Below are 16789 nucleotides of genomic sequence, written 5' to 3'. Positions count from 1 at the left end.
TTATTAAATATATTTTCTGGACCGTTGAGCTGTACTTCTTCTTCTTCTTCTACCCCTATTATTCTTAGGTTTGGTCTTTTTATTGTGTCCCAGATTTCTTGAATGTTTTGTGATGAGAATTTGTTGGATTTGCTGTTTTCTTTGATCAATGTGTTTATTTTCTCTATGGTATCTTCATAATCTGAGATTCTTTATTCTATCTCTTGTATTCTGTTGGTTATGCTTGTTACTGTAGTGTCTATTCATTTACCTAGATTTTCCATATCCAGCCGGCCCTCGGTTTGTGTTTTCTTCCTTGCCTCCATTTCCGTTTTCAAGTCTTGAACTGTTTCCATTATCTGTTTGATTGTTTTTCCTTGGTTTCCTAGGATATCATTTATGGATTTACTCAATTCTTCAAACTTTTTGTTATTCTTCTCATCCATTTCTTTAAGGGAGTTTTTCACCTCCTGTTTAAGGGCCTCTATCACTTTCATAAAGTCAATTTTTTCTACTTCTTCTTGATTGAGGTGTTCAAATCCTCCTGCTGTAAGACTGCTGGGTTCTGGTGATTTAATGTTGTTTTTCAGATTGTTGAAGATTTCTTGCATTGGCGCCTGCCGTCTCTTCTTCCAAATGCTCCTCTATGGATCTTCTTTTACAGGATCAGTTGTCCTTGCTTGCCAAGGAGCTCGCAGACAAAGGGCCTACCTTGCTGCAGGCAGGCTATTGAAACAAAGAAACTCCCGCCTGCCCAGTTGCACTCACTACCCCATCCCAGCGCCCCATCAGGCTGAGTTGGGGATGTTATGAGCCCGAAAAGGGGATGAAGAAGGGAGGGTTTTTCTGGATGCAAGCTGGGTGGGGTAGGAAGAGAGAGGCAGTAGCCAGGGAGAATAGCCCCAGCCGATGACCAGGAAGGATAGGGGGTTGAGGAGTGTCTGAGTTCCGTCTGCTGGGCTGCTGCTGCAAGGTAAAAAACTCACTCACCTCCCAGATGTATCTTCTGGTACTAAGATCAGATGTCTTTATTTTTTTATTATTAAAAATTTCTACCTCCTCCCCATCTCCCATTCCCCTCCCCCTCACCAATTCCCCTTCCCCTTCCTCTCCAGTCCAAAGAGCTGTCAGGGTTCCCTGCCCCGTGGGAAGTTCAAGGACCTCCCCCCTCCATCCAGGTACAGGAAGGTGCGCATCTAAACAGACTTGGCTCCCCCAAAGACAGTACGTGTAGTAGGATCAAAACCCAATGCCATTGTCCTTGGGTTTTCAGTCAGACCTCATTGTCCGCCATGTCCAGAGAGTCTGGTTTGATCCCATGCTTTTTCAGTCCCAGTCGAGCTGGCCATGGTGAGCTCCCATTAGATCAGCCCCACCGTCTCAGTGGGTGGGCACACTCCTCGCAGTCCTAACTTCCTTGCTCATGTTCTTCCTCCTTCCACTCTTCATTTGGGCCTTTGGAGCTCAGTCCAGCACTCCAGTGTGGGGCTCTGTCTCTATCTCCATCCATCGCCAGATGAAGCTTCCATGGTGATATGCAAGATATTCATCAGTATGGCTATAGGAAAGGGCCATTTCAGGCTCCCTCTCCTCAGCTGCCCAAGGAATTAGCTGGGGACATCTCCATGGATACCTGGGAACCCCGCTAGAGTCAAGTCTTTTCCCAACCCTAAAATAGCTCCCTTATCCACCCTTCCTCCATCCCAACCATCCCATTCCCCCAGGGCCTCCCCATCCTCCCCTCCTCACTTTTATCTCCCCATCTTCCCACCTCCCCTTACCCCTACTGCACCCCCACCCCCCAGTTTCCAATTTTTGCCTGGCAATCTTGTCTCCTTCCAATATGCAGGAGGATAACTATATGTTTTTCTTCGTGTTCACCTTCTTATTTAGCTTCTCTAGGATCATGAATTATAGGCTCAGTGACATTTATTTGTGTCTAGAATACACTTATGAGTGAGTACATCACATGTTCATCATTTTGGATCTGGGTTACCTCACTCAGAATAATGTTTTCTATTTCCATCCATTTGCATGCAAAGTTCAAGATGTCATTGATTTTTACCGCTGAGTACTACTCTAATGTATATATATTCCACACTTTCTTTATCCATTCTTCCACTGAAGGGCATCTAGGTTGTTTCCAGGTTCTGGTTATTACAAATAATGCTGCTATGAACATAGCTGAACAAATGCTTTTGTAATATGATAGGGCATCTCTTGGGTAAATTCCCAAGAGTGGTATTGCTGGGTCCTGGGGTAGGTTGATCCCAAATTTCCTGAGAAACTATCATAATGATTTCCAAAGTGGTTGTACAAGTTTACATTCCCACCAGCAATGGATAAGTGTACCCCTTACTCCACAACCTCTCCAGCAAAGGGTATCATTAGTGTTTTTGATTTTAGCTATTCCGACAGGTATAAGATGGTATCTCAAAGTTGTTTTGTTTTGCATTTCCCTGATGGCTAAGGAGGTTGAGCATGACCTTAAGTGTCTTTTGGCCATTTGAACTTCTGTTGAGAATTCTCTGTTCAGTTCAGAGCCCTATTTTTTAAATGGGTCAATTAGCATTTTAAAGTCTAGTTTCTTGTGTTCTTTATGTATTTTGGAGATCAGACCTTTGTCTGTTGCGGGGTTGGTGAAGATCTTCTCCCAGTCAATAGGTAGCCTTTTTGTCTTAATGACAGTGTCCTTTGCTTCACAGAAGCTTCTCAGTTTCAGGAGGTCCCATTTATTCAATGTTGCCCTTAATGTCTGTGCGGTTGGGGTTATATGTAGGAAGTGGTCTCCTGTGCCCATGTGTTGTAAAGTACTTCCCACTTTCTCTTCTATCAGGTTCAGTGTGTTCAGATTGATATTGAGGACTTTAATCCATTTGGACTTGAGTTTTGTGCATGGTGATAGATATGGATCTATTTTCATTCTTCTACAGGTTGACATCCAGTTATGCCAGCACCATTTATTAAAGATGCTTTCTTTCTTCCATTGTATACTTTTAGCTTCCTTCTCAAAAATCAGGTGTTCATAGGTTTGTGTGTTAAAATCTGGGTCTTCTATTCAATTCCATAGGTTGACTTCTCTATTTTTATGCCAATACCAAGCTGTTTTCAATACTGTAGCTCTGTAATAGAGTTTGAAGTCAGGGATGGTAATGCCTCCAGAAGTTCCTTTATTGTATAAGATTGTTTTGTCTATCTGGGGTTTCTTGTTTTTCCATATAAACTTGATTATTGTTCTCTCAAGGTCTATGATGAATTTTGAAGGGATTTTGATGGGGAATTGCATTGAATCTATAGATTGCTTTTGGTAGAATTGCCATTTTTACTATGTTGATCCTCCCAATCCAAGAGCAATGACGATCCTTCCACTTTCTGGCATCCTCTTCAATTTCTTTCTTCAAAGACTTAAAGTTCTTGTCAAATATCCTTGGTTAGAGTTACCCCAAGATATTTTATACTATTTGTGGCTATCATGAAAGGTGATGCTTCTCTGATTTCCCTCTCTGCTTCTTTATCCTTTGTGTATAGGAGGGCAATTGATTTTTTGGAATTGATCTTGTATCCTGCTATATTACTAAAGGTGTTTATCAGCTGTAGGAGTTCTTTGGTAGAGTTTTTGAGGTCGCTTATGTACACTATCATATCATCTGCAAATAGCGAAAGTTTAACTTCTTCCTTTCCAATTCGAATCCCCTTTATCTCCAAGTTGTGCTCTTTTTTCTACCAGCTCTCGTTCTCTAGTTCCAATTCTATAGCTCCAATTCTCCTGTTCCAATTCTCTCTAACTTCTTTGTTCACCTAGCTTTTATATACATATTCAACAACACACTTCATTTAATATAAAAAGGTTACATAAACTTCTTCTCAGGATCACAATTCATTCCTTGAAGCAACAATAATGAGCAGAGCTATTTATCACGACAACACATAGGTAGGGACATGGTGTTTGGCAACTTCCATGGCCAGTGGAATTGAAGGCATCCCAAACCTAAAAACGCATTTCCTTATCCTGCAGCCCCTGAGCACAAGGGCAGAAGCTTGTAACTTTTTGACTCACAGTTGTGAGTTAAGATCATTGTAGCCCTGACTATAAAGGCTGTGAAGCCAGACTATCTTTTGTACCCCTGGCTGTCTGTGAAACTTTTCCAATGTAAATCTCTCTGGACTTGGCTAAGTAGATATTGTTATTCTTATCCTCCATATAAATTTTAGGACTTAAGCATAAACAGTTGGTTAGCTGAGCATTGAATTTTGTATCATAATCTGAGGTTAGAAGTTTGTACAGTGTGTTAATTGCTAAGGAATTGAGTATGGACTAGCTGTTGGTCTTTGTTATCATCCAGTCCTGGCTGGAGAAACTGGCACAGCACTTTCAGGCCACTTCTGTGTCTAAAAGACTTTGATTTAACAAATCGGACACCTGCACCTCTGTTCTGTCCTTGAACATAATCTGTGAAAGTCTGACTTGCAATCTGTTCATAGAGACATTCAGACTACTTTAAATTTTCTCTTGAGGTTTTCAATCAATTAATTGTATTTGGCTTATCTTAGAACTGAGAAGAAATTATTTTCTTTATGCCAGTTTGAGCCAATGATAAAAAACAGGGCCTAAGTGTCCTATGGTGCTTGTGGTTATAGATCTGGTTATGAAGCAATTATACAAACTAATGAGAAGTCATCTTTCTATCTATAAACATATGTGCCCATAAGATTGAGTTGTAACCCTGAGATTCTATGTACAAATTACATGAAAAATCACAGTATGGAGAAATTCCACAGTGTAGTGAGGAGGCAATGGGCTGCGTTCCGCCACCCGGCTCCCGCATGGCTAGCTTTACACGCGAAATAACAACACACAAACTGTATTCTTTTAAACACTGCCTGGCCCATTATTTTCAGCCTCTTACTCATATCTTGACTAACCCATATCTAATAATCTGTGTAACACCACGAGTGGTGTGTTACCAGGAAAGATTCAGCACGTCTGTCCTGGTGGCTGGCTTCATTGCATCTGTCTCCCTGAGGAGAGGCACGGCGGTCTGCCCCAGAGAGGCGAGGCGGGGCAATTGTCTGAGCCATCTACCTCACTTCCTTCTTCCTGTTCTGTCTACTCCACCCACCTAAGGGCTGGCCAAGGCAGTTTGTTTATTAGCCAATGAGAATCCTCCATCACCACAGTTGTTTGTGAACATGTGAATTTACAGACAGAAGCAGTCAGTTTCCATAGTCAGTGGTCTCATATGCCTTGCTTGAATGAGGTTCTCTCCACCACACAATTATATATCTGGTGGGTTGACATCTGAATTATCAATTGCTATCTTCTATATTTGTGTCATGGCCCTCAAAATCTCATGAGACCAAGGCACTAATGCTCACTGGAGGATATTCACTGGTTTAAGATACAGAAAGAGCATTTATCAATGTTCAGGTAACAGCTTCCATTCTTTTTCCCTCAGACTATGATAATGATATACTTTATTTCATTGTTAGAGGGAAGGTCAGGCAATCCAATGTTATGGAAGACTTTAATTTGGTATTCTAATTCCTCAAAAAAAGAACCCAAACTTCAACACCCAATGTGGTGAGAATGGCTCACTGATGTCTTATATCCGTGACCCCATTCCTACAACATGAGAAGCAATAGTGAATCTTTAGAAGAAAGGCAAAGATGTACAGAATGTAAGGATAAGGGACACTTAGGGAAGTGTACATTCAGAAAACTAACCATCTCTAGTCTCAACATTGCCACCATTCCCAAGAGAACCACATATAAATTCCATATTCACTTCCATTGCACATGCTTCTCAGATGCTGCTTTCTGCCTCTGTTGATCTGTCTAGCCTAGATACATCATAGGAATCTCCTTACCCAATAACTGATACTTTGTGTTACACTATTTCATTGAGCACATTTCAAAACCCACCCAGAGTTCAATATCTAACAGGGCTTTGTTGTATAAAATCATATTTTCTGGCTTCATATTAATACTTTAGCAATTTCTCAGAGCAGAGAAACCAAAGCATAAAACAGGAGAAAAACAGATCTTTCCTCTGAGACTCATAAACACATGTTACCCCGCCCTATACCATGCAACTCACTGTGAGAACCATGCTGAAACTTCTGCAATAGCAACTTCCTCTTCTCTGGTTCCCATACAGAATTGCCTAACTCTGGTATAAGAGGCAAGCCAAGCATCCTTTTCCCCCCATGCAGCCTTCAGCAAGGGGGAAGTTGACCCAGCTGCTCATCAGCTGCCACTCAAGAGAGCCATCCCTACACCACACCTGGGCAGCACAGTAGAGCGGGTAAGAGGAGATGGCAGTAGAACTGACAGAATGTGAATGTGGAAGTTGTAGCCCCACCGCTCATCTGCCATATGGTGGTGTGGGCAAGGGGCAGATGTGCCCCCCTCACTGCCTGTGGCAAGAGGGAGAACTAGTCTTGAACTAATAAGTAAATGAGAGCTGTCACTGCTCCTCAACAGTTATAGCACTCAGAAGAGCAGACTTTCCACCTTGCATAGGCAACACTGTAGATATGGCTCTATTGGTGCAGATATGGGTGAGCCAGCCCTGGAGGTGTGGAAGCTAGAGCACTTCCTCATGTTCCTTGCATCATAAGGTGAACTAGCAAGGGCTTTGCTGGAGAGGTCACCCTGGTGGTGAGGATGGGGGAGATCTGTCGGTCTGACCAACCCTGCAACCACCCAGGACCAGAACCACAGCTATGAGTTGGCCAACCCCAATGTTTACCACATCTATGATATCCTGAGGTGCATGATGGGGGTGGTCCTTCAGATACAAAGCTTCAGGATCTCCACAACACAGGGCAACAATATGATAACCAAGAGGAGTCCCAGTGAAGGACAAGTATGCACAGTGTAATAGAAACAATAAGCCTTAGCCAGACCAATGACTCTTTGCAATGAACATTTGCAAGCAAAGACATATGGACTAAAGGATATACAGTGTGAGTCACTGTGTCACATTACAGCTCCTTGATGAGACTTCTCTCTTTCTCTGTGTTTCTCTCTGTCTCTCTGTCTTTCTCTTTCTCTCTCTCTCTCTCTCTTGCTCTTTTTTCTTTTCTCTTAAATTTTATTTATTTTTGGTGGAGGTAGTGTCACAAATGCAGAGGGTGGATACGAAAGAATGGGGAGATGAATGGGACCAAGACACATGAGGCAAAACTTATAAAAAATAAATAAAAAGTTAAAAAAAAACAGTAGAGTCCTGATACTTTCCAGGGCACTAGTAATTTCTTCTGCATCAATATATCCTTTTGTCTCTTGGTTCACTTTCTGTGTTCCTGATCCTTCCTCTCAAGGCAATCTCTGAATTACTGAGGCATGTCAGAGGTCGGTAAAGTTAAGATGATCTTATTATGTCCCCTATTTCACTTCTGATTTTGTTGATTTTGATACTTTCTCTCTGGTTTTTGGTTAGTATGGATAAGAGTTTGTTTATCTTGATAATTTTCACAAAGAACCAGCTTTTTGTTTCATTGATTCTTTGTATTGTTTTTTTGTTTCTATTTTATTGATTTCAGTCCTTAATTTGATTATTTCATGTCATCTACTCCTCCTGGGTGAGTCTCCTTCATTTTGATCTAGAGCTTTTAGGTATGCTGTTAATTCACTAGTGTGAGCTTTCTTCACTATCTTTATGTAGGTGTTTAGTGCTATGAATTTTCCTCTTAATGCTGCTTTTATAATGTCCCATAGGTTTGGGTATGTTGTGCATCTATTTTCATTGAAATCTAGGAAGTCTTTCTTTATTTATTTCTTCCTTGACCCAAGGGTGATTCAGTTGAGCATTGTTCAATTTCTATGAGTTTGTAGGCTTTCTGCAATTAGTATTGTAGTTGAATTCTAACTTTAAGCCATGGTTATTTGATAAGATAAAGGGAGTTAGTGCAATATATTTGTATCTGTTTAGATTTGCTTTGTTACCAAGTATGTTATCAATTTTAGAGAAGATTCCATGAGGTACTGAGAAGAAGGTACATTCTTTTGTGTTTGGGTAAAATGTTCTATAGATGTCTGTTAAGTCCATTGAGTCATGACATAAGTTCTCTTATGTCTCTTTTAAGTTGCTTGTCTTGTTGACCTATCAATAAGAGAGAGTGGGATGTTGAAGTCTCCTACTATTAGTGTGTGGGGTTTGATGTTTGATTTAAACTTTTCTAAAGTTTTTTTTACATATGTGGGTACTCTTGTATTTGAAGCATAGATGTTCAGAATTGAGATTTTATCTGCTACTTTTTTGGAAAACAGTATGGCAGTTTCTCAGAAACCTGGGACTCAATCTACCTCAAGACCCATTGATGGCTGGCAAGTCTTTACATTTTAGTAGAAACCACACAAACAACATATAGTAAAGAGTGAAGGGTCCCAGAGAGTTTCAAGACTTCATTAGTTTGTTCAGTCATTTTTCTTTTTAATATCTGTTTTATGCTCATAGTTATTGTTATTGAGCCAAATACCTTGTTCTCACTAGTAAAGAAAGACTCTCAAAGTCCTTGAGGAATGTGGTGATTTACAATGAAAGAAAATGTTACATTAAAGTGAGGGAAAGTAGAAGATGCATGAGGGTAGGGACCCAACAAGGCTACAGGATAGGATTTCCCTTGTGTTGTGTAAGAACAGCCCACAATACGGTAAAAAGAAAACTAATCTGGAAGGGGAAAACTCTGTACCCCAACACCCAGGCCTCTCCTGAATCCAAACCACACTTGCTCCCTAAACAATACTGAAAACAGTTTCCAACATAAACTCCAGATTTTCTTACAGAAACCCTTTAAATCCTCAGATGCATTCTCAGAATCTTCCTCCAAGAAGGATGCTGCTGTCTCTTCTGTTTACCTCCCTGGTGCGTGTAAGGTCCATCTCTGGCTGTACCAAGTCTTTAGCTGCAGAATCCCAAACAGCAAAAGGAGCAAGCCAATCATAGCCATCCGGATGAAGTTGTCCACTGTATGATGCTTGGGTTGTGAAGCTGGAGATTGTATATGAATAAGTCAGGGCAGACCAAGGTCACTCCCAGAAGAGTGGATATCCACCCTCATCACCTGACTCCATTGAGAGAAACTTAATTTTCTGCATCCACCCCTTAATGAAGAACTCCCATTACTCACCTATCTTGACTTCTGATGAGTTGATCATCTCAGATGCTCCTGATAAACAAGTGAAAGAGGTAGGATGTATGAAGTACTTAGGAGTCCTGAGCCTCTCTCTTTGTGTTTCATGTTATTTTCTTTATTCCTTGCATAATTTTCTCATCACAAAATTTCTTAAAGATCCTTTCCCTGCTATGGCAGAGTTCCCTGTGGTTTTCTTAATAAATTCTATAATTCCACTGCTCCCTATTTGGTCAGAAATTAAGTATAAGTTAATTTGGAAGAAAGTTTATCTTACTCCTAAGAGCTAAGAATGAAAAAAAAAACTCCCACTTCAGAATTAATGAAGCCTGCTTTGATCTCTGCTCAGTATGGAGTATAGGATGATGAAAACTGGGAATCAGCATACTTCAAGACCAACAATATATTTGGGCATATGCCAAAAGAATGCTCCATCATACTATTGAACATTTGCTCATGTTCATAGAAGCATTGTTCATAATAGTGAGAACCTGGATACAACCTAGATGCCCCTCAACTGAAGAATGGATATAGAAGATGTGATACACTTATACAATTGAGTACTACTCACTGGTAAAAAAAAATGACATTTTGAAATTTGCATGCAAATGGATGGAACTAAAAAAAGCATCCTGAGTGAAGCAACCCAGACCCAGAAAGATAGCACAGTATGTACTCACTAGTAAGTGAATATTAGACAAAAAGGAAAAGATAACAAGCCTATAGTTCATGAACCCAGAGAATCTAGGAAACAAGGTCATAAGAGAAGCATATATGAATCCCCCTAGGAAGGAGAAGTAGATAAGATCTCCTAAGAAAATTGAAAAAGTGGGAGTTGGAAGAGAAGGAATGGTGGAAGAGGAGGAGAAGGGGAAAAAAGAATGGGGAAGGAGAACTTGAGGGGAAAGGATGGTCAAGACAGGGGAAGGACAGAGATGAGAGCAATAAAAGAGATATCTTAATTGAGGGATGTAGCGTGGCGGTCGGGCAGCAGTGGGAAATAACCAAGACTAGCCTTGTCCGAAATAATCAGCTTTAATAAAGGAAGGAAGTGGGGCAAATTTACAGAGCCAAGGTTCCAGCGAAGAGCAGGGAACCAAGAGGGTGGAGCTTACCCAAACCCAGTTCTTTTAAAGGTATTTTTTGCCCTGGAGTGGCCTCGCCCCTCAGTTAAGGGATTGGTCAACCTCCCCAACAGAGAGACCCATTATGGGACTAGCAAGAAACCAGGCACTAGAAAAATTCACAAATTTCTACATGGATGACCCCAGATAAGACTCTAAGCAATTGTAGAAAGGGTGCCTGAACTGGCCTTGCCCTGTAGTCAGATTGATGACTATCTTAAATGTCATCATAGAACCTTGATCCAGCAACTGATGGAAGCAGATGCAAAGATTCACAGTAGAACACTGAGTTGAGCTCCCAAAGTTCAGTTGACGAGAAGGAGGAATGATAATATGAAGATAGGGGTCAAGACAATGATGTGGATACCCACTGATTCAGCTTACCTGAGCTAATTCTGGTCTGACAGCTGGGAACCAGCATAGGACCAAACTAGGCCCTCTGAATGTGACAGTTGTAAAATTGGCAAAAACTGTGGGGTCACTGGCAGTGAGACCAGGATTCATCCCTACTGCTTGTGCTGACTTTTTGGAACTTATTCTGTTTGGAGGGATACCTTGATCACCCTAGATGTAGTGGGAAGCACCTTGGTCATACCTCAGAGCAATGTGCTGGATGTTGTTGACTTCCCATGGGAAACCTTACCCTCTCTGAAGAGTCGATGGGGAGAGTGGTTGGGTGAAATGTGGAGGGTGGTGGAAGAAGGGAGGGAGTGGGTACTGGGATTGGTAGGTAACATGAGAAAAGTTAGTTTTTAAAAAATTATATCAATTTATTTTTAAAAATCTTTAAGAAATGACAAACCTGTGTTCTGTATTATATATTAAGTCAATTAAAAATTAAATTGTTTGATAAGGAAAGGAAAAAAATTATCTTTTTATGCTTGTATTTCTCTTAGAAGGTGGTTATAATAGCAAAGCCACTTGTTTATTCCTGGCTGCTCAATCCCGAAATAATCACACAGAAAAAAATATTGATTTCAATATGTTTGGCCAATAGCTTAAGCATATTTCTATGTAATTTATATATTATATTAACCCATCTTCATTAATCTGTGCATTGCCATGAGGCTGTGGCCTACCAGGTAAAGTTTTGGCAAGATTACATGGATTCTCCTGACTCTGCTTTCTTTCTTCCAGCATTCAGTATAGTTTTCCCTACCTAGTTCTACTCTGCCCTATCAACAGGCCGAGGTAGTTTCTTTATTCATTAACCAATAAAAGCAACACATAGACAGAAGACCTCCTACACCAGGTAGTTATTTGTAGAAAATTGATAGCAGAAAAATGCATGCCTAATTTTAACACTGAAGTCAATAATAAAATGGTCCATCAAATTGTCATTGTGTGGAAATTTCCTTTGAAGTGAATCCTGATTCTGTGATTTTTTTAAGTAAAATAGTCTCTATCTCTGGAAATTTCACTTACTTTAGTTCAAATAACAGAAATGAACGCTTCTGAACATCAAGTTCTGTTCTCCTATACTGTCATAAATCTGCAGGTAAATAGTCTATTAATCTAGCTACAAGTGAACAAAACCAAAATTCTTGAGTTACTTCTAAATTCACCCATATTGTACTGCAATCCTATTTTGCTAGGCCAATAGCTTTTTGCAGGGGTATGGAGAGTTTATTTAGTGAGTATTGGGAGGGGAATGGAGAGCAAGGAGTATGACGGCAAGGAGAGAGAAAGAAAAAGAAAGGACAGAGGGGGGAAGAGGAGAAAAAATAAGGGAAAATGGAAGAGACAGAAAGCTGCCTCCTCAGAAGAATTGGGGTGAAGAGAAACAGAAGACAGTGGAAGCCAGCTTCCCTGGGGAAGGGAGAGATTGGGAATGGGTGGAGCTGTTCCTTAGAGGGACAGAGTACTGACAGGGAAGGCCAGGAAAATTATAACCTTGCTTCCATACAATATACCTTGTTTTCTGAGAATATCATGCATACATACAGTATACTTTGTTTTTTGAGAATGCACTGCATACATACATTTTGTTTGTTCAGAATGTCATGCATGCATACAGTATATTTGGATCACCTTCATTTTCCATTACTGCTCCTAAATCTCAGAACCACCCTCAATCCCCTCCCAATTTAACATCCTCTTCAAAATATTTTTTTTCATTTTATATATATGAATGCCTCGCCTGTATGTATGTATGTATGTATGTATGTATGTATGTATAACACATGAATGCCTGGTACCCATAATATCCAGAAGTGGGTGTTGAATCTCCTGGAACTGGAGTTATGGATGATTATATGTTACCATGTGGACGCTGAGAATTAAACCTGGGCCTCTGGTAGAACATCCAGTGTTCTAAAATGCTGAACCATCTTTCAAATTCTTCCCTCTTTCAAAAAAATTCACCAAGACTAATTTGTACTTGACTGGACCAATAGTTTTTGCTAGGTAGATAGTTCTATGTTAGTTGGGTTAGAGAATATTGGAGCTAGACTCTGCCCTCAGAATCCACAACCAGTTTTTAAAAAGGATCAAAATACTGGTCAGAGAATAGTAGCCAACTCATATCTCTGATGGTGGGAGGAGACATGACAATCTGAACTATCTGGAGGGTCAGTAATTGATAACTATCTAAATCTAGGTTTAGTGTAGGCTTGTTAAAAAATTAAAGGTCATAATATAGCTATATCCTTTCTTCCTTCCCTTTCTTCCTTTCAAATTCTCTCTGTACACATCTTTATTCTATTTCAAACCACTGACCTATTTTTCTTTAGCTGTTCACACACAAACACATACACAAAATAAACACATAAATACAAACACATAAATGCCATTAGGTCTATATAATGTTCTTTTTATGTGCTCAGAGCTTCTTGAATTGCTCTTCTATAAAAAGACATTGCAATGGCCTCTCAATTTCCCATGTAGGAAAAAGCCATCAATGAGGAGCTTACTGTTGTGGAAGTGTTAGAAAAATTATATCTTGTTTTTTACTGTTTTGGAAAATTTTCAAAGTTATCAAAAAGTTCACATTTATAAATATCTAAAAAAGAGAAACAATATGCACGTATAACAAAAAAATAGAGTAGAAACACCCAAGAAGGCATTGAAGTAAGGTGGGGTACAGTGGATATCCCCTGTTGCTGATTCCCTAGGCCCTCTCATTTCCTTCCAGTCTAAGAGTTCTCTGGGATAGACACAATAAGTAAATTTATAAGTTCAGAAATGTTAGGTCGGAGACTGTAAGAACTATGGGTCACTAGTGTGTAACATGATATATGGAGAAAAGCCTTGAGACTCATAACATATGCAGGTCTAGAGTGCACAGCACTCAGAGAATTCTGTCTGGTCAGACTGGGCTATGTTTTGGGGTCTAGACATGTGGGTATTTGAACATAAGGAGAGAATTATTCAGGTTCTGTGATTAGCAGAGCAGTATTATTTAATTTTCTGAGATCAGGATTGTGACAGAGAGCTCTCCTGGAAAGAAAAAGGGTGAAGGATGGGGGAGCATTTACCCTTATTCTGATCTGACATCTAATCATGACTGAAATATGAAGATTTTGTCTCCTTATTTTCTCTGACCTTTTTCTTTTATTCCATTCTCTATCTCCATCTCTCTTGCTTCCTGAAAGTCACATCCATTATCAGTCCTGTCTCCTCTTTGGCTCTCTCCACAGAGTAAGTGCAGTATTTGGGTCACTAGTTGGACCTGTTAAGCTCCTCATCTGCAGACAAGAAGTCCAGTAAGTAACTGGAGCTGACAATTTGGGGAAATGGACATGTGACCCTGAGTTTCTGTAATAGTCCCTATGGGGAAGCTAAAAGATTCTGAAAAAATCAACCTAAGAGAAACCAATATAGGGCTGAAGGGCAAGGCACTTGGAGAACTCACATCTCACTTCAAGGGATAGAATGGTTACATCATTGATAATGCCCAAGGAATACAAGAGGGTAAGGTTTCCACAGGAGAGAGTGACTCCTAGCCAGATCTGAGGAATTTGACATTGGTGTTGAGGTGGTTCTGTCAAATAATCTGCCAACTCCCATCCTTCCCTTGAAGTGCTACTGAACTTAAAACTCTGATAATCTTAGGAGACAGAAACACCACTTAGCAAGCCATTCCCGTGACAGCAGGACTCTTGGCATATAGTTTAGGGTCTCAATAAATGATCGAGTCATTGATGGAGTTGACTCACCTGATATGTGTACTTCCAGGGGGTCACTTGGCATAGACCAGTTCTGTGGCTCTCTTTTGTAGAAGCCATAACATCTGAATGTCCCACTATTCCTGGAGGTCATAGGACCCAAAGAAAACATGGCTTGTAAATGCCCAGTGAAAATATACTGTGAGTCCAGGGTTCTGGAGAACTTGGGTTCTCCTTCCTTGATCAAAATAAACCCATCATATCTCTGCCATGAGATACATTGAAGGGTCACATTCCCTCCTGCATTCACAACATGGCTGTCAAGGGCTGACAATTTGGGTTTGCTGTAGGGATCTCCTAGAAGAGATGGAGAGAATATGTTAATGGACTTACAGCCTCACAGTAAGATGTGAGATGTGAGGGAAACACTCTTTTCCTATGGCTAGAGCCTGCACTGGAGATTCTAAACATAACCTTCTGTGACACCACCAGCTGCAGGAAGGTCACTGTGCTCTGATAAATCAAGGTTTTCATAATAACAGCATATAACCCTCAATGATACTATTTAATAGAGGAACAAAGTCTAGTTCCTAATCTCCAGTGGAGTCTGTTTACACCAGAGATTGGTGCATCTCTTTTTATATACATGGTACTTGTGAACCCTTGATGTCCCCTCACATTAGATAGCCATCTTCATATCTCTGAGGACCACAAAGTTTGGCTGAACCTTGAGGATAGCTTGGGGATGGATCCTTGCAAGGAAATCAGAGGTTCAGTCCTAGATCCCCCACCTGCAGATCTCATTGTTCAGTCTCAGCACCCACCTGGTTTCTGCAGGACTAGCTCATCTTTCCTATTCTCCATTACATTGCTCACCTTTCAGCTAGCCCCTGCTTCCAAGTGAGGTGCAAAGATCTGAAACAGCAGAAAACACTCACCTGCCAACACTGGAGACCTGAATCCCAGAGTCAGTCCTAAAAGAGAGTTCCCTGTGAGTTTATCTCTCACTGAGCAGACCCTCCCATCCCAAGAGCCCCCTTAGTTTTCTGGGATTTCCAGAAGTCCATTCATGCTCTCAAGCAATTCCCAAACAATACAATCTCCTTCCCCTCTTCATATCTCACCCAGACAGAGCATGGCTGTGGCAGTGAAAATCATGGTATCTCTTCTCAGTAGCTCCAACTGTGCTTATGAACAGACAACCCAGCAAGGTGTTTGGGTTTAAGGGGTTGAACATTTCCCATCAGTTTGTTGAAAAGTCACATCCACACAGAAAAGGGAAATGAAAGCAACTAGCATTCATCTTGCTGGTAATTTGACTTGGATGAACTCCACATTCTGCAGTCACTTCTCATACAAATTTCACCTCCCCCAATACTACTCAACATTTGCCTGGTGTGACCTCAATCATAGCAACCAACATAACTGGAGTCTCCCTTGTTCTATTGGCCCCTTCCAGTGGAGGAGGACTGATGGCAGGTGATTGCCCTACACAGCTGCATCATGTGCTTTCCTTCAGGCTTTCCATCTATTTGTATGCACACAGCTGTGAGGTCCTCATCATGGCCATTCATCTAACCAGTCTGGGAATACTTCATAAATATTCAGGTTTGTGATATAGGCAGACAACAACAGAAAAAAACAGTAAGCCACTCACTGCAGCTCACATAGAGTTTTATCTTGGGGATGGGCAAAGAAGAGAACACACAAAAATGAGATAGGAAATACAGCTGTTCTCTCGGTTCTTGTAGTGTGGAGCTGCTGGCCGGCTTCCCGCCGCCCAGCTCCCGTCCACCGGCTAGTTTATGCCCCGAAATAACAACACACAAATTGTATTCTTTTAAATACTGCCTGGCCCATTATTTTCAGCCTCTTACTCACATCTTGACTAACCCATATCTAATAATCTGTGTAGCACGACAAAGTGGTTTCTTACCAGGAAAGGTTCCGCATGTCTGAACGACTGGCTCCATCGCATCTCTCTCCCTGAGCAGAGGCATGGCAGTCTGTCTAACTTAGGAGAGGCATAGCATCTGACTGAGCTATCTACCTCACTTCCTTCTTCCTGTTCTGTCTACTCCACCCACCTAAGGGCTGGCCAATCAAATGGGCCAGGCAGTTTCTTTATTAGCCAATGAGAGTCCTCCATCATTTCCCCTTTTTCTGTTTAAACAAAAAAGAAAGGCTTTAACTTTAACATAGTAAAATTACATATAACAAAACAGTTATCAAGTAAGAATTACAGTTACAATATTTATATCTACTTTATCTTTTATCATAACTAAGGAAAACTATAACTATCTATCTATTCTTCAACTCCATCAAAGACTCCAGAAAGATATATTACCTAAGTAAACAAGAAATAAGCAACTTCCAAACTCTAGAAATGACAGAGACATCTCGCTGCCTGGACAGTCACCCATCTTCGGCCTACAGGCCCAT

The 16789-nt window shown here is 40.8% G+C and overlaps 1 protein-coding gene across 1 annotated transcript in view; it reads right to left on the bottom strand.

Moving 5' to 3' along the window:
• LOC119821766 overlaps positions 1-16335 on the bottom strand; it is a 33856-nt gene extending 17521 nt beyond the window's left edge. The window contains exons 1-7 of the mRNA XM_042055580.1: positions 16284-16335; positions 15286-15321; positions 14399-14704; positions 9115-9153; positions 8841-8975; positions 6487-6675; positions 6264-6396 (exon numbers count right to left, since the gene is read on the bottom strand). Of these exons, the coding sequence (XP_041911514.1) occupies positions 6264-6396; positions 6487-6675; positions 8841-8975; positions 9115-9153; positions 14399-14704; positions 15286-15321; positions 16284-16320 (875 nt within the window). The 5' untranslated portion in view covers positions 16321-16335. The remainder of the gene's footprint in view (positions 1-6263; positions 6397-6486; positions 6676-8840; positions 8976-9114; positions 9154-14398; positions 14705-15285; positions 15322-16283) is intronic.
• Positions 16336-16789: the final 454 nt, after the last annotated feature.

Source organism: Arvicola amphibius, chromosome 8 (assembly GCF_903992535.2).
Source record: "Arvicola amphibius chromosome 8, mArvAmp1.2, whole genome shotgun sequence".
NCBI lineage: Eukaryota > Metazoa > Chordata > Mammalia > Rodentia > Cricetidae > Arvicola > Arvicola amphibius.
Note: the sequence above shows the minus strand (reverse complement) of the source record. Positions and strands in the feature narration are given on the sequence as shown.